This window comes from Equus przewalskii, chromosome 10 (assembly GCF_037783145.1).
Source record: "Equus przewalskii isolate Varuska chromosome 10, EquPr2, whole genome shotgun sequence".
NCBI classification, from domain to species: Eukaryota; Metazoa; Chordata; class Mammalia; order Perissodactyla; family Equidae; genus Equus; species Equus przewalskii.
This window is the reverse complement of record NC_091840.1, coordinates 19,581,394-19,604,393: the sequence shown is the minus strand read 5'-3', so window position 1 is coordinate 19,604,393 and position 23,000 is coordinate 19,581,394. Positions and strand designations below refer to the sequence as shown.

At 50.3% G+C, this 23,000-nt stretch overlaps 1 protein-coding gene and 1 long non-coding RNA gene across 3 annotated transcripts in view; one reads left to right on the top strand and one right to left on the bottom strand.

Annotated features, from left to right (window-relative positions):
- The window catches only part of MPP3 (MAGUK p55 scaffold protein 3), a 32,984-nt gene extending 18,564 nt beyond the window's left edge, over nucleotides 1-14,420 (bottom strand). The window contains exons 1-11 of one of the 2 annotated variants that reach the window (XM_070560394.1): nucleotides 14,276-14,420; nucleotides 13,888-13,976; nucleotides 13,028-13,089; nucleotides 12,668-12,786; nucleotides 12,334-12,411; nucleotides 10,881-10,961; nucleotides 10,502-10,639; nucleotides 7,069-7,150; nucleotides 5,805-5,890; nucleotides 4,044-4,118; nucleotides 1,112-1,308 (exon numbers count right to left, since the gene is read on the bottom strand). In XM_070560394.1, the coding sequence (XP_070416495.1) occupies nucleotides 1,112-1,308; nucleotides 4,044-4,118; nucleotides 5,805-5,890; nucleotides 7,069-7,150; nucleotides 10,502-10,639; nucleotides 10,881-10,961; nucleotides 12,334-12,411; nucleotides 12,668-12,786; nucleotides 13,028-13,052 (881 nt within the window). In that variant the 5' untranslated portion in view covers nucleotides 13,053-13,089; nucleotides 13,888-13,976; nucleotides 14,276-14,420. The remainder of the gene's footprint in view (nucleotides 1-1,111; nucleotides 1,309-4,043; nucleotides 4,119-5,804; nucleotides 5,891-7,068; nucleotides 7,151-10,501; nucleotides 10,640-10,880; nucleotides 10,962-12,333; nucleotides 12,412-12,667; nucleotides 12,787-13,027; nucleotides 13,090-13,887; nucleotides 13,977-14,275) is intronic. The other variant, XM_070560393.1, reaches the window with a different exon arrangement.
- A 412-nt stretch (nucleotides 14,421-14,832) lies between these two features.
- Nucleotides 14,833-19,238, top strand: LOC139073880 (uncharacterized). Its single transcript, XR_011522982.1, has 3 exons — nucleotides 14,833-14,964; nucleotides 15,148-15,295; nucleotides 16,354-19,238. It is a non-coding gene; the product is annotated as an uncharacterized lncRNA (long non-coding RNA).
- The last annotated feature ends 3,762 nt before the right edge of the window (nucleotides 19,239-23,000 follow it).

Sequence of the window (23,000 nt, the reverse complement as noted above, 5' to 3'; positions counted from 1 at the left end):
CTGCCACCCCCTCCGACCCAGGATTTACGCTTGGGAAATCTCTCCTGAGGAAATCATTTGAAATATGAGGAACAGCCTATGTGAAGATCATTATCGTAGCCTTGTAGCAGTGAAGCACCAGGGACAACTGGAGGTGTTCAGCCACAGAGAAGGAGTGAAGCCACTTAGGTACGACCCTTCCTGGAGAAGGCTTCCCCGAATGCCTGGACCAGGGCCAATCCTCCTACCATGGCCTGGCAGAGCCCTGCGTCCTCCTCCCGCACACCCATCACACCTACAGCAAGTGTCCATCTGAACCAGGTGTGACTTTCCCGCTAAACTGATGCCTGGCACAGGCCAGCTCAGCTCCTGATAAATACTGGCTGCCCAGGAATGAATGGTGTATCCCCCGATTAAATATTTAGCCACTAACATCACACAATAAAGAATAGGCAATAATGTGGGAAATACTAATGTCAAAATGTTGTTAAAAAAAAAAAAAAAGGAAGACGTCGGGGCCGGCCCCCGTGGCCAAGTAGTTACGTTCACACACTCCGCTGTGGCAGCCCAGTGTTTCATCAGTTCAAATCCTGGGTGCGGACATGGCACCACTCATCAGGCCATGCTGAAGCAGCATCCCACATGCCACAACTAGAAGGGCCCACAAATAAGAATATACAACTATGTACCCAGGGGCTTTGGGGAGAAAAAGGAAAAAATTAAAAAATCTTTAAAAAAAAAGCAAGACCTCAAATTCCATATGTAACACACATAAAAGGTACAAGAAGGAAATAAATCGTGCTGTTTAGATAGTGGCAAGACTGGGTCATTTTCTTTTCCTCCTCTTCCTCCTCTGTATTTTTATATTTCATTTCTCAATTTTCTCTAAGTATATATCATAAAATATACACTAATTTAATAACAGATTTCTATATATTTATTTAAATCTCAAAGAGTCATCACCTCTGGTTATGGGTCAAGAAGGAAAAACACAAGCGTAATTGGTACTCACCTCAGGGAACAACACACAGTGGGCCCCTCTGGCTGTGCTGGCAGAGATCGGGGGCTTCGTCATGTACCTATGCCTCTGGCCACTCCAGAACCACCCCCTTACAACACACCCCAGACCCACCTTTCCTGGAACTGCTTGGAGGGAATAAGGCCAGCTCGAAGGTTGGTGTCGCCGACTCGCTTGGCCTGCCACCACGTGGGGTCGTCCTGACTCACCACCTCCAGGACCTGCCTGCGCTGGAAGGGCAGGCCTGCCTCCTGGCAGGGAATGGCCCTGTCCTCGCGAGGGTTGTAGTGGAAGAGGGCCCGCATGAACACCTGCAGAGGAGGGGCTAGTGAGGGGCCTTCAAGCTGGAAGCAAAGATGCGCGACGCCACATCGAAGGCAAAAGACAACCACCGTTCACAGTTACAAAGAACAAGTAGCCTTGGGAATAGAAAGCCAGTCAGAAACACACTGCACCTGTTTCTTCTTCTTCTTCCACCATTTTAAATATTACAGTCAGAAAATCCATCAAGAATCAGACAATGAATAGATGGGCCCCATGTCTGAATTTCTCTTTCCAACCTAAATATTTCCTTATTTACCAGATCTGCTGTCCCCAGAAAGGCCTCTTAGCACGCACAAGGCAACAATTAGTCCTGGGAACAAAAAGTAAAGGCAAGCACAATTTGTAACTCCAGCATTACCTCTGAGATGCTCACTGCCCCCGAGGAAGTCAGCAGCCATCTGGCAAGTAAGTAATCTGGATGCTTCCGTAAGAACATGAACATCAACAAAACTAGTTACTGACTCCTCTTCGTTACTCTTCAGTGGGTAATTGACATCGACGGGTGTTACAACTCACTCCTGCCTCATCTGTCACATACTCGGCCAAACCCCAAGACTCCCCTTTACCCTGAAGTCACCCCCTCTATCATTCAGCGGCATAAATTTATTTTATTTATTTTTATTAACAGTAAATAGAAAAAAAAAGGCTAGAGGGCTTCCTTACATCCAAATCATATTCCTAGATTCAGCTGGACGACTATAAGAACTTTCTGGCCAGACACTGTGAGGATAGATACCCTCATCCAGCCATAGATGTTACCAGGGTCCCAGGCACTCAGAGGACAGTATAATCTTAAATGGCCGGCCCAGATCAAGATCCTGGGCAAGAAGAAATGTTTAGGAAGGATGGGCTAGGGGACAGGATACCCATTTTGTCCTCCAGGAAAACCAAGTTCTCTCCCTGTATCAAGTTAGAACCTGCGAAAGCTGCCGATGAGGACCGCATCAGCTGGTCCCAGGAAGAACCACCCTCCCTCAGGTAAGAGTCCGTATCATGTACACCCTGGGAGTCAACAGAAGAGCGCAAAAAAGAAACGAGCCATGTAAAGATTATGTCTTCATTTGCTGCAAAAACTGACATCAAAGACATTGTCCGTTATCAACCCCCATTCATCAAAATATTTATTGACATGAACTCTGTGCCAGGTGCCGTAATGTCCCTTTTCTCATACTGGGAGGCCGGGGCTGGGAATCAGCTTTCTTGAAAAACTGGCACGCTTCCTTCCATCCACTGATGAAGAGTCTGTAATTCATTACGGTCTCCTTTCTGCCTCGGCTGCCAGGAAGTTCAGATCCAAATTTACTTGAAATCAAAGTAATGCCTCTGCTATCCTCTCTGCCAGCCCCTCAGCTCAGATCTTAATCCCTCACCTGGGCTTTCACGCCAGTCTCCTGCCAGGTCTCCCGCCTCCAGGCTCTACCCACTCCCTGCTTCTCCAGGTGGCTATCCCAGGGGGCTTTCCACAACACAAATATGGTTGCATCACTCCCCTCTTTAAAAAACAAACAAACAACAACAAAAAACACATCTTTAAGCGCTTCTTACCGCCTACTGGGTTGTACTTGGGTTGTGGGGTGCCTTCCCATATCCCGCAGGGCCTCACCATTTCAGTGCACCCCAGGCTGACTTCCAGCTGCCAGCACCGGCATCTCTGCCCAAAGGCTTCCTCTGGCCCCTGGGATTTGCTCTATCCTAATCCAGCAGGCAGGAGCTGCTGGCGATCAAGCCCCTCATGCAGCCTGCTGGGAGGTGGTGCACAGATGCCCCCAGCGACTCGGACTCTGGGGTGGGATGATGGAGGCACGTGTCTACAGGGGAGCCCGAGCTCTCCAGCAGCATGAAGCCCACAGTGGTAATGTGCTTGACGACACACCCTTTGCTGCACTGGCCGCCTTCCCTTCCCCGCTCCTGTACCGGCTTTTCCTGGGGTCACCTCCAAATAAACCATGTGCACTGGAATCTTGGTCTCAGGCTTGGCTTCTGAACCCCAAACTATGTAGGGATTGTACCAAAACCCTTAAAACATCTGAGGCCATTCAGAGGGTAGCCTTGACCCATGTCCCCAGCACGCCCCCCTCCCTGCAGCCCCCTCACAGTTCTCACCAACCCCAAACCACACTGCTCTCCATTCCTCTGAGCCTCTGCATGCGCAGCTCCCCCTAAGCATCCCTCCACCTCTTCCTCACCAGGGAGGTCCTACTCATCTTCACCTGGCTCAAGCCTCGTTCCAACACCCCTACGACGCAACACCTTCCCAGGCGCCCGCAACTCCACACGGACTCCTTCCGAAGCACTCAGCACACAGCGAGGAAAGTCCTGCTCCTAGCACTCCTCTTCTGGACCAGGACCCTCAAAGCTGCTAACCGTCCCTGTCCCCAGCACCTGGCAGAGCGTCCGGCACAGAAGAGGCGCCCAAGACGGTAGGCTCAACGGAAAATTGAACAAATGGCAGCTACTGAATTGGTCCCAAAGCCAGCACGTTTGGTACCTTCTCCTCCGCACGGCCCTGACTTTCTACTTCACTTAAAAGAAGCTTGTCTTTTATTAGTGAGCTACGTCAAACCCTGGTTGGAAAGAGGCAGGGTACAAACAAATGAGTCACACTGTGACTGATTCACAGTTCTCTCCCGAGCACACGTTCCGGGGACCAGACGCGAGATCCCTTCCCGAATGACCGTCTCAGAGGCTGGGCGGGAGCCCTCCCCGCTCCCACCCGCCATACCTTGCTCTCCTTTAAGCGGTCCTCCTCCTGGGTGGCTGGGATGATTTTCAGGGTGATGGATCCCTGCGAGTGGGCCTGAAGGGAGAGAGGGCACAGGTTTACCACCTTCCAGGCCTAACCTTCCATGAGCTCACGTCTCACTTCCCAGCTCTGAAAACTCACGTTCAGAAGGACAGTCAGACGCACTGCCTCCCCTGTGGCCCACCCTTCTACCGTGGCGCTGGCTTGACTTAACTAAAGCAAAACTCAGAAACCAAGTATTTGCATTTTCATGGGACAAAGAGACAGAAGATTTTAAATGAGAACCTGAGGACAATGCAGGCACTGAATTCCAATGTGCCAGCCCTCCTGACGAGGGGTGCCCCGACGGCTGCCCTTCTCCCTTTTCTCTAGGGTTATTTTATTTGTTTTTATTTATTTTTACTATTTTTTTTTTGAGGAAGATTAGCCCTGAGCTAACCAGTGCCAATCCTCCTCTTTTTGCTGAGGAAGCCCGGCCCCAAGCCAACATCATGCCCATCTTCCTCCACCCTACATGTGGGACGCCTACCACAGCATGGCGTGCCAAGCAGTGCCATGTCCGCACCCGGGATACGAACCAGCAAACCCCGGGCCGCCGAGAAGCAGAACGTGAGAACCTAACCACTGCACCACGGGGCTGGCCCCTCTAGGGTTATTTTAATAACCTAGCTCCGCTTCCTTTCCCTCCTTCCTGCCTGATTTGGGGCTGGTGCCCAATCAGAACTTCCCTCTTTGCTTCCATCTTCCCCAGCCGGCTATGCGATCTCAGGCTGCTTCTACCTTGCCAGGGGTTCCCCTTGCCTCTCCTGGATAGAGGCTCTGCACCCCCATGTGGGGGGCCCACGAGGAAGGATGCTGTCAGTCCATGAAATCATCTCACCCCATGGTCTCCCCGGCCCTGCATCGCTCTGCAACACAAGGCACTCAGTGCCCAGAACCAGGGAAAGGGCCGTGGGGGCAGGGAGACCGGAGGGCCTGCCTGCCACCAGCGCCCCCTACAGAGGGGGCCTTAAAGAGAGGGCCTCCTCTCTTCAGATCATCCTAGTCCTGCTCCCCAAACCATGAGAAGTTAGCAAAGAATGTCACACTGCGGGAGGATGCCCGAGGATAAAGAGGACAAAGCTGTGATCGGGGCTTTTCACAATTTTGGTTTCGACTTGAACCCCCAGAATGGACTCAGGTCGCTCTCGTCCCAGCATTTAATACTCTAAAATCCCCTTACAGTTGTGAAGTGCTGCGTCCTTTCCCAGATGTTTTCATCCTAAGGATAAGCACACATTGGTTGAGAAACCATCTGTATGCCAACTTCACAGGAAAGGAAACTGCAACTCAGAAGGACGTGATGACTCGTCCAAGGCTGCACACTAGAAAGTGATTCAAACCCAGGACCAGCTGACCCCAGAGCCCTTGCTCTCGGTCCTCCCTGTGCTCAGCTTTGTACTCCACATTCCTCAGTCCTTTGGAAGAGGGGACTCTTTTGGGGGGCCCTCCCAGTAGGGTCATTGGGCAAGGGGGCTGGGGGAGGGGGTGGCTGTGCTGCAGAGAAGGTTGGAGAGAGGCTGGTGGTCTGCATGCTCCACTCCTCCTGGCCCTCACCCCGCAGCCCAGGCACACTGTAAGGCTGCTTTGCCTGAGGCCTCCCCATGAAAACAAGAAGACTGAGCCAGATCTGTCCTGGCTCCAGGAAGCACCCTGCTTTGTGTCTCCAAAAAACACTCCCAGCACACGTGCAGCACGGACCAGAATCTGGCTGATCTCGTCGGGCCGCTTGTGCAGGACGGCAATCCCGTTCACTTCTCGGAGCTCGTCTCCAACATGGACCAGGCCTAGGAGACAGAGGGGCTGACCGTCAGCACAAGAAGGGGGCCTCAGCCCCCAGAACTTGAGCTCTGGGCACTGCGGGGCCCGCCTGAGGAACCTGCTGCAGGGCAGACTCAAGGTTTAAAAACGGTGAGTGGGACTGTGATGAAGTGAGGCCCTACTGCACACTGGGTGCCTCCCTCAGCATCACAGCCTCACAACCACCCGGTGAAACCCCCAATTTACAACTTGGCAGCTGAGATCCAGAAAAATTATGCAGCTTGCCCACGGCCACACTGCTAAGGAATAATGGAACCAGTGTTCAAACAGTTCTTTTGACATAGAAAGCTGGTGCTCTTTCTGCTATGACCTATGCATGGTAAAAATATCATTAACTCCTCACTTTCGTGGGTTTACAGACATACTCCAAGAACATCTTTCTCAAATCTTAACAAGGAAATGAACGGCATCAGGGAGGATGTCGTCAAAAGTGTTACACCCATCTGTCCGCTGGCTTTAACGACAAGTGTCTCCGTATATTAGCCCCTATTTGTTACTCAAAGTGGACACTGGCCCAGCAGCATCAACGCCACCGAAGAGGTGGTTAGGAGTACAGAATCTTGGGCACACCCAAGACCTGCTGACTCAGAATCTGCATTTTAACAAGATGCCCGGGGTGTTCATGTGCTTGTTAATGTTTGAGAGGCACTGGTCTAGGATGGTCACAACGAGAATTCCCCAGACTTTTGGGGCAACACTCCCCGACCTCAGGAGGTTTGTCTCCCAACTTAGTAGCTCTTCCACACACTAATGATTCTCAATCCATTTTCCACCCAAACAAATCTGGGACAGAAACATCCACCTCGGTAACAGCAGCAACGGGCTGTTGGGCAAGGGTGTCCCTGCCCCAGTTAGGAATTCCCCGCCAAGCCCATGCTGTATGCTTCACTACCTCAGTCCTCGGGCTTAGCCAACACATGAGCCCTTCTGATCACCCCCAAAGTACTCCACACCTGAGATATTTTCAAACAATTAAAATTTCTGCTGTGCTTGGGAAGAAGAGAATTCCAGCTCCACTCCCAGAAAGCAAAGCATATCCTAAACAGAAGACCAGACAGGAAGAGGAAAGGAGTCCTGCGGCCAAAGGGAAAGGCTGGGGAATGATGGCCACCATCTCGGCCAGGCCGGCATTGATGCCACTCACCACTCCGGTCTGCTGCACCTCCTCGCATGATCCTGGCCACCACAACAGCCCCTGAGTGCTCATCCCGCCGGATGGTGGCCCCCTGCATGGGAGACAGAGCGCGTAGCCTCCTAAGAAGCAGCCCCAAACCTCAGCCTCTGACTCTCTGGACCCAAAAGAGCTTCCTCCGTCCCTCCCTCCGCCACCCTAGAGGACACATCAGAGGGGACCTTTCCAATGCTGAGAATGAAATAAAACTGACACCTTGCATTAGTACAGTACAGCACTCTACAGTTTACACAAAGCACAACAGCACTGTGAGAATCTCATTAGGGGTGAGGGACCGGGGCCCAGAGAAGACAAGCATCGAGGTCACCCCACTGGTGAGGAATAAAGCTTTTTGTGATGCCCAAGCCAGTGCTTTCTCTGTCTGATCACTGTCCTTGCTACTTGCAAAGACATTTAATAAAGAGGAGAATATGTGCCAGCACATTTTCAACCCGCCTCCAACCGATCACAGGTTTCTGGGCCTCCTGCTGTTGCCGAGTGGAACCAATTACGCCCCAGCCAGAGCTTCAGGACCAGCACTTGGCCCATGAAGCTCAGCAGAGATGATGTCTAGGATGAGAAAGGCACTAATGAGCCCTCGATTGTGTGCACCGCGTTGCTGGACTGCGGCGAGGCAGGGCAGCGGGCAGGTGGAGAGCTAAACTCTGGAGGCAGATGGCCCTGGGTTTGAATCCACCCTGCCATTTACTAAAAGCATGTGGCCTTAGCAAGGACGCCCCTTATCTTCTCGGAGTCTGTTTCCTCTGCGGGGTGGGACAGCATTTAACTCACGGGGTTGTTGCAAGGATTACATGAGGTAATGCATGCAAGGTACTTAGCACACAGTAAGCGCTCAACAAATGCCAACCATTTTATTATTCGCTGTAACTGCAAACACATTGGCACACTTATAATTCACTTCATTCATGTCACCTATTTGAAGTCCAGTCATGCGTCGCTTAATGATGGGGATGCAGTCTGAGAAATGCACCGTCAGGTCATTTCGTCGTTGTGTGAATATCATAGAGTGCACTTACACAAACCTAGATGGTAGAGCCTACTGCACAACTAGGCTACGGGTACCAATCGTATGGGAGTGTTGTCATTGACCAAAACATTGTTATGCAGTGCATGACTGTACATAAGATAAGTATTGCTGGAAAGAGAGGCCTTCAGCTAAGAACCCCGTGGCTTCTTGCCTGCTAGACCTTCGAACTTTCTAGCATCCCTGTCCATCCTTTGCTCCTTTCCTCCATCTCGGCAGATGGGTTCCTCCCATCTAGGCTGGTCCCTCTAACCCCGCCCTCCCTCTCCCACAATCTCAATGGCCCCTCTCTACTGGCTCCTTCTCCTGGTCCTAAAAATATTATCAAGTCTTTCCCATCAGTAAAAAGCCTGCAGGCCCCACCCGCCAGCAGCCAGTCTTGGCTCCCTTGGAGCAAACTTCTCAGAAGAAGAAGTGTGTGTCTGGTCTCTCTGCTCCCTGTCCTCTGAGTCACTCACCTCCCACAACCTCAAACACACCAGCAAAAGCACTGCCGACCCGCCAGCTGCCAGCTCCATCGCCACCCTCAGCCTTCTCTCCTCTGATCTCCCTCCTGTCTGATTCTGGGGCTCGCCCTCCCTCTGGAATTCTCCCTTAGCCTGGGCCCTGGTGACACCTCTCCCAGTTCTCAATGACAATTCATCTCCTTTGCTGAGTCCTTCTCTATCTGCCTTTTAAATGTTGATGAAAGGGCCAGAGTCTCACCCCTGCCCTCTTCTTGTCTCATGCTGTATACTCCTTCCCCAGGTGGCCTCAACCTCTCAGGCGTGCTTTGAACCCCTCCTGGATGCTGGCGGCTGCCACGTCTCTATCTCTGGACACATAAGCCTTCCACCCCCTGTGCATCTCCACCTGGCCGTCACACAGGTCCCTTGAATTCCATAGGCCCTAAGCTCCTCCTTATTCTCCCTCTTGAATGATGGCCCCAGCGTCGACCAGTCATCCCAGCTGGACACCTGGGCATTATCCTAGGTGCCCCTCGAGACTGCTGCCCAAACTGGGGCAGTCATAAAGTGACATTAATTTTACTTCTGAAATACTTCTTGGATTTCTCTTCCCTGTTCCACAGGCCTGGGTCAAGCCCTGTTTCTGAGCCTCAGGATCTGGCCCCCACCTTCCAATCAGTCCTCTGCTCTGGCCTCATCCTCCAGGCCACTTTCTACTCGGTAGCCAGGGTGATCTTTCTAAGCTGCAAGTCTAGTCACGTTATTTCTTACTTAAAACCTTCCCATGGCTCCCCACTGCCTTTGGGATCAAGCTCAGCAACTGTGTATGGACAATCAGGTTCTTTATCACCTCCTCTGGTCTGGCCTCCCCTCCTTCCCTCAGCCTTGCACCATGTGCACCCCAGGCTGCTCAGAGCTCCTGGAAACACCATGCCGGTTACCTTCCCATGGCTCTGCCCATGCAGTCCTACCCTGTGGGAGGCCCTTCCTCTCCCTTTTCCTCCTGGAAAACTCCTGTTCCATTGTTGGAATTCAGCGTGGGCATCATCCCTTCTAGGAAACCCCTGGCCACTCCCTCCTGTAAACTCCCAGAGGGCAAGGACTAAGTCTGAACCATCTCTGAACTGCCGGCATCCAACACCGTGCCTGGCACACAGCAGGGCTCATGTTTGCTGAGCCGATGGGCGACGGCCCCATTTTGAAGGTAGAGAAATAGAGGCAGAGGAAGGATCCCGTCTGTCTGCAGACACGGTTCATCAGAGGCCATCTGGTGAAAGGGGAAGTGAAGAGAGCCAGCTGTGGCACTATCTAGGGCAAGCACTCGATTCTCTGGCTTCCACTGCTTCCCTCTATCTCATAAACAACTCTGTCCCTTCGCTCCGTAAATCAATGCTGAACCAGGACCAAAATGATAGCAATCTGTCATCTGGGGAGAAGAATGGCTGCTGCCCTGTGCTTCCTCAGTATTCAGGGCAGAGACTGGCAAGCTTTTTCTATCAACAGCCAAATGTAAATATTTTAGGCTTTGTGAGCCACACGGTCTCCATCACAACTACTTAACTCTGTCGTTGCGATGTAAAGGCAGCCACAGACGATACGTAAATGAACGGAATGGCCAGGCGCCAATAAAACTTTATTTACAACAACTGGCAGTGGGCCGGGTTAGCCCTTGGACTGTAGTTTGCCAACCTCTGGTTCAGAGCATGATGATCAAGCTGCCATATACAGCTGTGCAGGTTGTCTACTGCACAAAGGAGCTTGGCCACGGTTGAGGCCACTAGTGGCAGCCCTGACAAAGCTGCCACCACTCACTCCAAAGTCTTCAGGAGGGTCCCTTCCCACTTTTCTAGGTGGGTGGGGGTGGGATACAGGAAGAGGGTGGAGAGGGTGGGGAAGAGAGGTGGATGCCACATACCAGGGGTTCCTTGTTCTTCACCAAACGAACAATCTTCACTGATTCTTCCTCAAAATCCTCTTCAATATTATCAGGCAGAGGGGGGAGAACAGGGTCGAAATTCTTCTGGGCCACCGTGTCGTGTACCATGAGCATGGCCTGTCAGGAAAGCAAGAGAAAAGCAGGGCTGACCCCAGAGCTCACACGGGTCAGGGGTCTGGGCTGCACAGTGGTTGGGGGGTCTCGGATCTCATGCCGGAGAGACAACCAGCCAGACGCTGGCGCCGAGGTCGCCTCCCTCAGGAGTCTCCTCTCCTCAGCCTCCCGACCGAGGGCTCTCTCCTGCCCCCATGCCAGGAGGCACGAGATGCGTGGGTGGGCAGGGACTCGGCGTGACTACCCTGAGGTGGGGGGTAGACAGCAGCTGGAGCAGCTCCCTCTCATCGCTGTGCGCGGAGGCGGCCTGCAACTCCTCCATCACCTGTGGGGAAGGAGACACAAGGTCGCAGACGGCTGCTGCGAGCCTGCACCCCGGGCCTCAGACCCAAGGGCCCTCCCAGCAACCGCCACAGCACCCGGGGCGCCTCGGACCCTCAGCCTCCCCAGGACCGACACCCCCAGGGAAATCCTGCCAGGGGTCAGAAGAGCATGCAGCTCTGCGGGGTAATCCTAACGCGGGCTGACCTAGTTAGCCATGACTGGGCCCTATTCGCCCATGTGGACCTTCTCACGGAACTCTCACGATGAACTCAGTGTAGCTCATACTCGTTATTTTGCCACTTCACAGGTGAGAATTAAATGAGAGAGATTAAATATCGTGTCCAAGGTCGAAAAGCTTGTAAGTGGCACAGCCAGGATTTGAACCTGGGCTTATCTGGCTCTACTGTCTGTGCCCTCACCACTACCCTATTTTATAGATGAGGAAAGTCGGCCTCAGAGAGGTTGAGTGATCTGTTTAAGGTCACAGAGCTAGTAGTAGAGGTGGTGCTGAGCCTGGGAGCCCGGCAACCCACTGTGCCCCTAATACATTCCATACTGGAGAAAGGCACGGAGACCTGCCCCCACAGGCTGCCCCATCCTCGCCAGGCCATCTCCTGCGTCAGGTGAGTTTATTCAGGAGCTGGCTTTAGTAGCCAATCAGGACAGCTTTTCCCAAACCAGGCAACACAAAGGACAGGTCCACAAGACACCAAGAAGCATTCTTTTAAAAAACGAGAAGCCAGGGGCCGGCCCCGTGGCCAAGTGATTAAGTTCACGCACTCCGCTTTGGCAGCCCAGGGTTTCGCTGGTTCGGATCCTGGGCGCGGACCTAGCACCACTCATCAAGCCATGCTGAGGTGGCGTCCCACATGCCACAACCAGAAGGACCTACAACTAGAATATACAACCATGTACTGGGGGGCTTTGGGGAAAAGAAGAAAACAAAAACAAGAAGCCTGCGCCAGTAAGTGGGGACGCACTGCCAAGTCCCTTGACCCCAGGACTTCACATTGGGCCTCCCCAAAGCACAGATGCAAGGTGCTCATCTGACCTATTCACGTCACCAGTCCTCGACAGTTTGGGAACTGCTGATCTGACCAAAACGCTCTCACTTCACAGCTGGGAAACAGAATCTCTCGGGAACACAGAGTAAGTGGGCGTCATCATGTCACCATGGCCTCCGGCCCAGCCCTGGGCTCTCGAGTTCCTCCCTGCCTGTTAGCAGGCCCAGGGAGGAGGAGAAGGGAAGGAAACGCCTCTTCATCTTTGGGCTCTCAAGTCCTGATGTCCCCTAGGCTAAGAAACGGTGACAAGTCAAGACGAAGGAGCTCTACGGGGGGGGCTGACACGGTAAGGAAAACCCTGGGGCTTACATCCTCCGCGAGGGCCACAGCGCTGTGCAGAACGGGGGTTGGACTTTGCGTCTCGTAATAGCGAAGCTTCTCGTGAATCTGCAAAGACAGCGGATTTCAGGCTGGGGCCTCCCAGGCCAGCTGCCCAGATTTACCCTGGACACCACACAACCCACCCACGGCTGTGAGGATGCCTAAGGCTGCAGCCTGGGGCCCTAACGGGTCAGCATCAGAGAGAGCCCTGCATAGCGGGCTAGTGAAACCTTGCTGGGGCAGCCGGATGGCCAGGATGACCCCAAGTCAGCTAGGAAGCCCTCTGGACACCCTCACCAGGTGGATGAACCAGAGTTGTTACCTTCATTAGGTAACTGAGACTTTTTTCACTGAAAACATCCCTCAGGAAGCCCATCTCTTCCTTGTGGTTAGAGTCAGGTCTGAGCTGAGAGGTCAGCAGCGCCAGGGTCTCATGCAAACCTGAGGACAGTGTGACAACAACAAAGTACAGCAAATGCAATGGGGGACCCCGAGTGGACCCCCAAACAACGCTTCAGCCCTGCCATGTGGACATTCTCTGCCTAGGCTCTCATTCCCAGGGCCTGGAGGCAGGGCAGCTCCTGTGAGCCAAGGCTGGCAGCAGCCTGCTTTCCTTCCAGTCCCGGCCTGCTGGCAGGCTGTCTTCAGGGCTATGGCGGGCCCAGCCAGGGGAGGCGCTCACCGGAGTCCTCGGACAGCACCGGCATGTCTGTGCTGGTCAGATCCCAAGTCTGCCTGTGGATTCTGGGAGAAAGGGGGTGGGAGAATGAAGCTCCATCAAGCATATTCATTTAACAAACAGTGATTACACACGTACTGTGTCTGTCCGTGACCACTCTGGGGACAGAGGCAACGGAAACAATTAATTCTCTGCTCACTTTTTTCACAGAGGAAGGAAAGAAAACTAAGATTTTCGGAGTGCTCCCAAGGTGCCAAGCATTGTGCTGGGTGATTTCATACGACATTCTTCTTAGTCTGCCCAAAGCTCTGAGGAATGGGTACTAATATTCCCATTTTACTGATGAAGAAACAGAGGCCTGGAGGAGTTCAGTAACTTTGGGGTCAGCATCCATACTCGGTGGCTCTTCCAGGCTGGTCTCAGAGGTGGGAAGTGGCCCCTGCCTGACAGTGGGTGCTGTCCCCCACAGCATCGCCCCTCCCCTGTTACCTTCTAAGAGGCCTCTCTGAAGTCCCTTGCCTGTGACACTTTCAACAAGTACCTGGCTGGGCCTCAAGCTCCCTCCTTCCCCACCAGCCCCAAGCCCCAACCTGAAGGGAGCGAGCATAGGGAGAGAGGAGGAGGAGAAACGAGAGTCTCCGATGCGGGAGGAGGGAGCCCTGTCTCAGCAGGCCCCTCAACGTGCTCTGCAGCACGTGGACCTCAAAAAGTCCTCCTCCAGAGGGGACAAGGAGAGTAATGATTCATTCATTCCGCAAACAAGGAGCCAGCCCCACTGCGCCCGAGCACCGGTGCCACCAAGATGCATAAATAAGAATCGTACCGGCTCTCCAGCCACCGCCCCCCCTCTACGCCGGACTCACCCTCTGGCTTCTTCTAGCTGTGCCCACCGCTCCCCCCCACCCTCGAGCGGCCAGGCACAGACTCCAGCTCGCCTTCGGAAGGAAGGAACCTGTGGGACGAACAAGGAGCGCGGATGGGAAAAGGACAGACGAAACCGGGGGGGACGCACGGGGCTGCCTCGGAGGATGCCGAGCGGCGGGAAAGGAGCTGGGCGCTCCCGGGGGAGGCGGGTGCGCGGAGGAAGGCTGGGGGCCGAGGGGCGGGGACTGATCCCCCTCCCCCGGGGGGCTCAGTGGGCCGCGAGGCTGCGGTGTGCACGAGGGGCGGTCTCGGCCCATCCTCCCCGCCCCGCCGGGCCCCACCCGCCGCGGCCCCCGTCCCTTGTCTGTTCCCCGCGCGGGCTCCTACCTGGGCGCGCCGGGATCGCGGCTCTCCGACCCGGAGCCGCGCGGGTGCCCGGGGCCTCGGCCGCCGCTGGCTCCGCCCTCCCGGCCCCTCCCTGCCGCGGCCGCGCCGGGCGGGGGTGGCTGAGCCCGAGGAGGCGAGGCGCGGGGAGGGGTAGGGGGAGGGAGAGGAGGAGGGGAAGGGGAGGGGGAGGGGAGGGGGAGGGGAGGGGGAAGGGGAGGGGAGGGGAGGGGGAAGGGGAGGGGGCGAGGGACGGGGCGCGGGAAGGGGAGGAGGAGGAGCTGAGGGAGCCCGCGGCGTCTGGCACCGCCAGTCCTCTGCTGGCCCGGGCTCCGCTCTCCTGCGTGGTACCCCCTCCTCAGTGTCCTCCCACCCGAGCCCTGAGCAGCCCCCTGCTTGTGTCCCGTCACCCGGACTCAACCAGTCTTCTCTTCTGTCCCCACCGCCCCCGCATAAGCTTCCCCCCCCCCCCCAGCGTGCTGCGAAGTGAACACTTGCTTAACATATAATTCGATTTTGCAAACGTTTATTGAGCGCCCTCCAAGTCCCAGCCACTGTGCCAGGGGGTGGGGGTTCAAAGACGACCAAGACAGAGCTGCTGGATTTGAGGGCCTCGCAGGCCGGGGCGGAGGATCGGCCAGACGCGAGGGCCACTCGCCGTAACAATGCAACGTGCTGGGAAAGATTTATCGGTGCGCGGTGCCGGGGCCGCGGAGAGGGAGGGGAAGTCGAGCTGGGGAGACTGCGAGGCTCGAGTCGGCCCCTGTGCAGGGGGTGGGGCTGCGGGGGGAAAGCGGCTCGTGTGCAGGGCTTCACCCGGGGGACCAGCTCTGAAATGGCCGTGACGATCACTGACTTTTATTGTGCTTTCTCAGATAACTCCTCAGATCACTTCCCATCACATTAGCTCCTGAGAGAGAGACCATTACGATCCGTGCTCTGTAACTGCCGTGCTCTGTAACTGAGGAAATTGAGGCTCAGGAGTGGAAGGACGGATGTGGAGGAGAGGGCAGGAGCTGCCGGGTGAGTGAGCAGGTGGTTGTGGGTATTAGAGGCTGAGGAGTGGGCGAGTGAGTCCCCTCCCCTCTCCTCCAGCAGCAAAGAACATGAAGCACACGTCGGGAGCAGGGGACCCCGAGATTAAGTCTGGGAGCAAGTCTTGCATGTCGAGGAGAGATTTTGGTCAACAGACCCGTAGCCTGCAATGCTGGGGAGGCTGTCAGGAGCAGAGGATCATGATGACACTTCCCTCCTTTCTCAATGTTATCTCCACCAGTGCTTCTAAAATGTAAGGTGCCTATGCAGCCCCTGGGGCTGTGTAGGGCTGGAGTGGCTCCAGACTCCCATTTCTGACAAGCTCCCAGGTGATGCGAGGCCCCTTATCTTGGGACCTCACTTTGAATAGAGAGAGACTACATGAGACACATTCTTACCTGGGGTGCTCAGTGTTAGAGAGCTATCAAGAGCGTCCGAAACAGGGTCAAATGGTTTTTGACAAGGACACCAACAAATGGTACAGAAACAACCAGACGTGTGTATGTGTGTGGTGGGGAGGGACTCACTCCCTCCCTCACGCCACATACAAAGTTCAATTTAAGAGGGACCAGGGCCTAAACATAAACTAAATTGATAGAGCTTCTAGAAGAAAACATAGGAGAATATCTTCTCAATCTTTTGGTTTGCAAAGTTCCCTTAGAAAAGACAAACAGTATAGACCCTAAAAAATGTCGATAAATGGACTTCATCAAAATTTAAAACTTCTGGGGCTGGCCCCATGGCACAGTGTTTAAGTTCACACACTCCACTTTAGCAGCACAGAGTTCTCAGGTTTGAACCCCAGGGGCAGTCCTGGGCATGGACCTGCACAGCACTCGACAAGCCATGCTGTGGCAGTGTCCCACATATAAATCAGAGGAAGACTGGTACAGATGTTGGCTCAACAACAATCTTCCTCAAGCAAAAAGAGGAAGATTGGCAAGAAATGTTAGCTCAGGGCCAATCTTCCTCACCAAAAAAAAAAAAAAAAGTTTTCAGTAATAAATGTGATTTTAAAAAAAATTTTTTTAACTTCTGTTCACCAGAATACACTATCAAGAAAATGAATACAGAGGCTGGTCCAGTGGCACAGCGGTTAAGTTTGCACGTTCTGCTTCAGCAGCCCAGGGTTCACTGGTTCGGATCCCAGGTGCAGACCTATGCACCACTTGTCAAGCCATGCTGTGGCAGGTGTCCCACATATAAAGTAGAAGAACATGGACATGGATGTTAGCTCAGGGCCAGTCTTCCTCAGCAAAAAGAGGAGGATTGGCAGCAGATGTTAGCTCAGGGCTAATCTTCCTCAAAAAAAAAAAAGAAAAGAAAGAAAAAGAAATAGGCAAGCCACAGACTGAGAGGAAATATTCATAACAGATATATCTGACAAAAAAATTTACATCTGGAATAAAGAACTCCTGCAACTCAATAATAAAAAGACAAACAACCCAGCCAAAAAACAGGCAAAAGACGTGAACACACACTTCACAAGAGAAGATACATAAAATAAGCATATGAGAAAGTGCTCATCCAATATCATTTTTCATCAGGGAAATGGAAATTAAAGCCACAAGCAGGTATCCGTATGCCTGCACAGAGGGTTAGAGCAAAGAGGACTGAGGACACCAGGCTGGGTGAGGATGCGGAGCAGCTGGAGCTCTCAGACCGCGCTGTGAGGATAACAGGGTACAACCACTGTAGAAAACTGTTTGGTGGCTTCTTTAAAAAGTCAAACATAGGGGCTGGCCCCGTGGCCGAGTGGTTAAGTTCTCGCGCTCCGCTGCAGGCGGCCCAGTGTTTCGTCGGTTCGAATCCTGGGCGCGGACATGGCACTGCTCGTCAGACCACGCTGAGGCAGCGTCCCACATGCCACAACTAGAGGAACCCACAACGGAGAATACACAACTATGTACCGGGGGGCTTTGGGGAGAAAAAGGAAAAAATAAAATCTTTAAAAAAAAAAAGTCAAACATACATCTACCCTGTGATCCAGCAACTCTGCTCCTAGGTATTTATCTGGGAGAAATAAAATCATCTGCCCATAACACAGGTACGACAATATTCAATGCATCTTTAATTCATAATAGCCAAAACCAGAAAACAATCCAGATGTCCATCAACAAGTGAATGGATAAATAAATTGTGGTATAGCCGTACAGTGGGATATTTACTAATCAGCAGAAAGAAACAAACTACTATTCAAAGATTATCCCCATCAGGCAACAACATGGGTAATGTCGGAATATAGCATACCGAGTGAAAGAAGGCAGACACGAAAAGCACATACTGTATGATTCCAGGGGTGTTGTGATCTTGATGCTGTCACTGTACTCAGAGGCCTTGACTTGGCTGGTCCAGAAATCCAGTTTATTATTATTATACAAATTACCTAAATGACTACAGAAGATAGAGAAATATTAATGGATCAATTTCAATAGAGTTGTCAAAGACTTGCTCCTTTCAAAACCCCAGATAGTTCCACAGAATTCTACCAGACACTCAAGGAACAGATCGCTTTAACTCTTCTAGAATATAGAAATAGAAGGAAAGCTTCAAGATTCTTTTATGTAGCAAACATAGCATTGATACTAAAACCTGTCAAAGAGAGCCAAAACTAAAAACAAACCCTACAAATGTCACACTTATGAAAAAATCCTAAAAACTCTATTAGCTGACAATTTCACCAGAACACCAAAAGAATAATCCACTATGATAAAGTAGAGTATATTCTTAAAATGGTTTAATATTTGGAAATCGATTACTCTAAAAAATCTATTACTATAAAAAGTGGAAAATTCATATGACTATCTCCATAGATGCTGAAAAGGCATCCATACATGATTTTTTTAAATATCTTTCAAAAATGAAGGTGAATAAAAGGTTAAACATAAAGTTACCACGTGATCCAGCAACTCCACTCCTAGATACACACCCGAGAGAAATGAAAATGAAAGTGCGAGAACTTGCACAAGAATGTGCAAGCAGTATTACTCAGAATAGCCAAAAAGTGGGAAAAATCCAAATGCCCATCAATTGATAAGTGGATAAGTCGATTGGGATATAACCACACAGCGGAATATTGTTTAGCAATTGAAAGGGAGAAGTACTGACGCATGTGTCAACGCGGAAGACCCTCGCAACATCCTGTCCACTGAGAGAAGTCAGTCGCAAAAGACCACGTACCACGTAGTGTATGATTCCATTGTTATGAAAAACCCAGAACAGGCAAATCTACAGAGACAGAAAGATTACTGGTTGCCTAGGCTCGGGGCATGGACGTGGGGGGTCACTGATGATGGGTACCTTTCTTTTTAAGGTGATGAAAATGTTCTAAAATTAGATTATGGCAGTGGTCTTACAACTCCGTGTGTATACTAGAAACCACTGAAGTGCACACTTTTAATGGATGAATTTTATGGTATGGAAATTATATCTCAATAAAGCTGCTTTTGTAAAAGGTAAACGGTCTAAATCCTCCAATTAAAAGACGGAAATTGTCAGACGGGGTTAAAAAAGCAAGACTGAACTATGTGCTAGCTAGAAGAAACTCACTTTAAACATAAAGACACAGATATGTTAAAGGAAAAGGAACGAAGAAATATTTCCCATGGAAATACTGATTAAGAAAGCTGAAGTGACTAATATTAGGCAAAGTAGACCTCGAAATAAGAAATATTACCAGGGATAAGGGGAGATATTCATAATGGTAAGGGATCAATTGATCAAGAAGACATATCAACTGTAAATGAGCTTGAATGTAATTATCCAACCTCAGGGGCCTCCCGTCACCAGAGTCATTTAACGTCCCTCTGGGCCTGTTGGTCAATGTGAGTAGAGGAGAAAAAGAAATGACAGGCGTAGACACTAGAAAGAAGGAGGCAGCCCAGGTGATACACGGTGTACCTAGAAACGCCAAAGAATTGGCTAAAAATAGCAATGATGAGAAAATTAAATAAGATGGCAAAGTACACAATTGATATTAAAAAGTCAATGACTTTCCTATGAATCAAAATAAATAATTATAAGGAAAGAAAAAATGCCAACCAAAGCATTAAATACCAAGTTATAAACTTAAGAGGAAAAGAGAAGGATCTTTCGATATGTGGGGAAAAAAACCTTTAAAAGTCTAGTAAAGGACATGTACAACAAGCTATAACTCAAATAGGTAAGGACAAAGATAGTTCAATGCTGTAAATATGTCAATTCACTTTAAAATAATCTCCAAACCCAATGTAATGCCAATTAAAATATAAAAAGGATTTTCAGAGGGAACTTATTAATGCTACTAAAATTTATCAGGAAAAATGAGCATTGGTGAATATCAGAAAAATTCTGAACAGGAAGAGCTATGGGACCAGGTGGGGTGGGTGGCGGGCAGCGCTAGCCCTATCAGATCCGAAACACTTCTGATGTGAAAACAATTTTTTAAAGTTTAGCACTGAAGAAACCATCAACAGCTAGACAAATAGAACAGAAGAGAAAGTACAGAAATAGTCCTCATGTATATGGTAATTTAACTTTTTAGAAAGATGACATTATAAATAAGTGGGTGAGAGGAATTACTAAAAAAAAATAGTGTGGGGACAACTAGCTACTCTTTATGCAAAAGGACAAAAAGGAACCTGGATCCCTACCTCACTCCTCATACCAAAATACTTTGCCAGTGGATTTATTTTTATAATCTTGGAGTGAGGGAAGGCCTTTCTAAGCGAAATCCAAACCCAGTTTATAAAGAAAAAGATAGAAGGGCTGGCCTGAGGCATGGTGGTTAAGTTCAGTGCGCTCTGCTTCGGCAGCCCAAGGTTGCGGGTTCAGATCCCGGGTGTGGACCTACGCCACTTATCACCCATGCTGTGGAGGCGTCCCACATACAAAATAGAGGAAGATTGGCACAAATGTTAGCTCAGGGCTAATCTTCCTCAGGAAAAAAAAAAAGACAGATATGTCACTAAAATGTAAACATTTTTATAGACAAAAATATTGTAACATGATATATCATATGCAAGATATGCAATCAACAGTTACATCCCTTAATTTAAAAAAGTAAACACAAATCAATAAGATTTAAAAAAAAGAAAAATGGTCAAAGAAAATAGCTGCTACAAAAGAAATACATACAGCCAATAAACACACAAAAAGATGCACAACCTCATTCGTAATCAAAGAATTCTAAACCAAAATAAAAAGTGACGTCTCTTTTCACCTATTAAGACAAAAATGTTCAAGTGTGTTGACATCTAGTACTGTCAAGGATGTAGGGAAATAAACATGTTTACACAGTTGGAAGGAGTGTTATCTGGTGCAAACTTTCTGGAAGACGATTTAGCATTATTTACTAAAATGTTGATATGGACATGTCCTTCAGCCCAGAGGATACGTGGGCAAGCAGGCTGGAAGGAAAAGCAAGCAGGGAGAAATATTTGGATGAGCGAGAGTTTAGAGCTGGAGTGCGAGGGAGGGCTGGCCCCAGGACAGAGAAGGTGACTCAGAGCAGAGTTGACCAAGACAGCTGGAAGCTCAGGAAGGGGCCGCCTCACCCAGCCAGGACCCAGTCAGAATGTACCGGCCGGGGCAGCCGAGGATGAAACAGGAAGATGACTTCAATGTCAGAGGATTGAATGATCTGGGGGTCCATCTTCACCGGGACAGGAGACTATAGGAAGCACAGTCTGGAAAAGAGAGTGTCAATGATCCTCCTCGAAGAGGTGACAGAGAGAATCTGCGTCAGCCTAGAGGTCTGCACCATTTGGTTTGGCATTCAGCCCAGGCACAAACGGAGAGGGAACGGGGAATGATTCCAAGAGGAGAAATGGGCTCCCTCCCCGATGGGCTTCAAGGTGAGTCAGGAGGATCTGAGAACAGGTGGCCTCAGCCCATTTACATCTCAGTGAGAACAAGGAAAGCATTGTGACTACCTTTTTTGGAGATTTTTGATAGCTTTTCCTATTGTTCATTGTTTTTGTTACCCCATCTCAAAAAAAAAATGTGTGTGTGTGTGAAATAGAATGCGCACACGGGCAAGTGCATAAACAAGACAACTTCACAAATTGATGAAAAGTGAACGCCTGTGTAGCCACCACCGGATGAAGAAACAAACTCTGCCACCCTCAGAAGCCCGGTGTGCCCCTCGCAGATCACAGCATCTTCCCACAAAGATAACCACTGCCCTGACTTTTTCAGTGATTGCTTCTGCTTTCTGGTTTTACCATCTAAGTATGTATATTACAACACCGTACCCTCCCGTATGGTCGGTTTCAAAACTGCCTCTAAATGGAATCACACAATATGTCTTTCCAATGTCTGGATTCTTTCACTCGACATTATCTTTTTTTTTTCCTACAATTTATGCCTGTCATCTGTAATGTGTGTTGTTGATATTCTCTCCCACCCTGTGAGTGTGTCTTTTGGCTCTTCATGGTGTCTTTTGAGGAAGTTCTTAATTTTAACGCAGCCTAATTTGTCAGTCTTTTCCTCTGTGGTCTGTACTTTTTGGGTCTTGTTTAAGAACTCTTTTCCTACCCTCGGGCCGTGAAGATATGCTATATTATCTTCGAAAAGCTTTATCATTTTGCCTTTCACATTTAGTTCTATAATCCACCTAGAACTGACTTGTGTGTGTTATGGGGACAGGGATCAAGTGTCATAGTTTTTCGTTGTGGGTACCTGCGTTTCCCAACGCTACTTACTGAAAAGACACCTTCCCCCACTCCTCTAGGGAGCCAACCTCATCATCGATCGTGTCCCATGGGGCTGTACGTCCCATGCCCCAGGCCAGAGGCTTCAGCACCCTGAATATTATAAACACACATGCACACACACAAATGTATTAAAGAACACACGGTGTTTCTTCACATTCGGAACATTCTCAGCAATTATTTATTTCGTTGCTGCTTGTATCACAGCCTCTGTCTGCTCTCACTGTGGGTCTCCAGTAAAATGCATGTTCCACATTCTCACTGTTTTAACCCCCATTTCTCTCACCCTCTCTTCCCCGTTTTCCGTCCTTCGGTGTCTCTGTGTTTCCTTCTGGACAGCTTCTCCTGATACATCTTCTAGTTCACTGTTATCATTTCAGCTGTGTCTAAACTGAAACTCATCCACCAGATTCTTAATTTTAATTATCGTATTTTTTCAATTATAGAATTTTATGTTGTTCTTTTTAAAATCTGCTTTGTCATTTTTTCCTTTTTTCTTAAAGATTGGCACCTGAGCTAACAACTGTTGCCAATCTTTTTTTTTTTTCTGCTTTTTCTTCCCCAAAGCCCCCCAGTACATAGTTGCATGTTTTTAGTTTTGGGTCCTATAGTCATGGCATGTGGGACGCTGCCTCAGCGTGGCCTGATGAGCGAGCGGGGCCACGTCCATGCCCAGGATCCGAACCAACAAAACCCTTGGCCCCTGCTTTGTCATTTTTTATAATTTCCAGTTCTCTGCCAAAAATTTCAAGCTTGCCTTTTACCTCCTTGAACATAGTCAGGACAGTTGTGCGAAGGCTGTTCCCGCTCTTTGCAGTACCTGGGGTCTCCACGGCTCCGTCGGTTGTGGCTGTCTGCTCGTTCTCCTCTATGGAGTCTCGTCTCCCCACACATCTGGTTATCTTTGATTGTATCTTGAGTTGGATGTGAAAAAACAATTTTTAAAATAATTCAAGACTTAGGGTTACACTATTTTCCTCCAGAAGGAATTTTCCATTGGT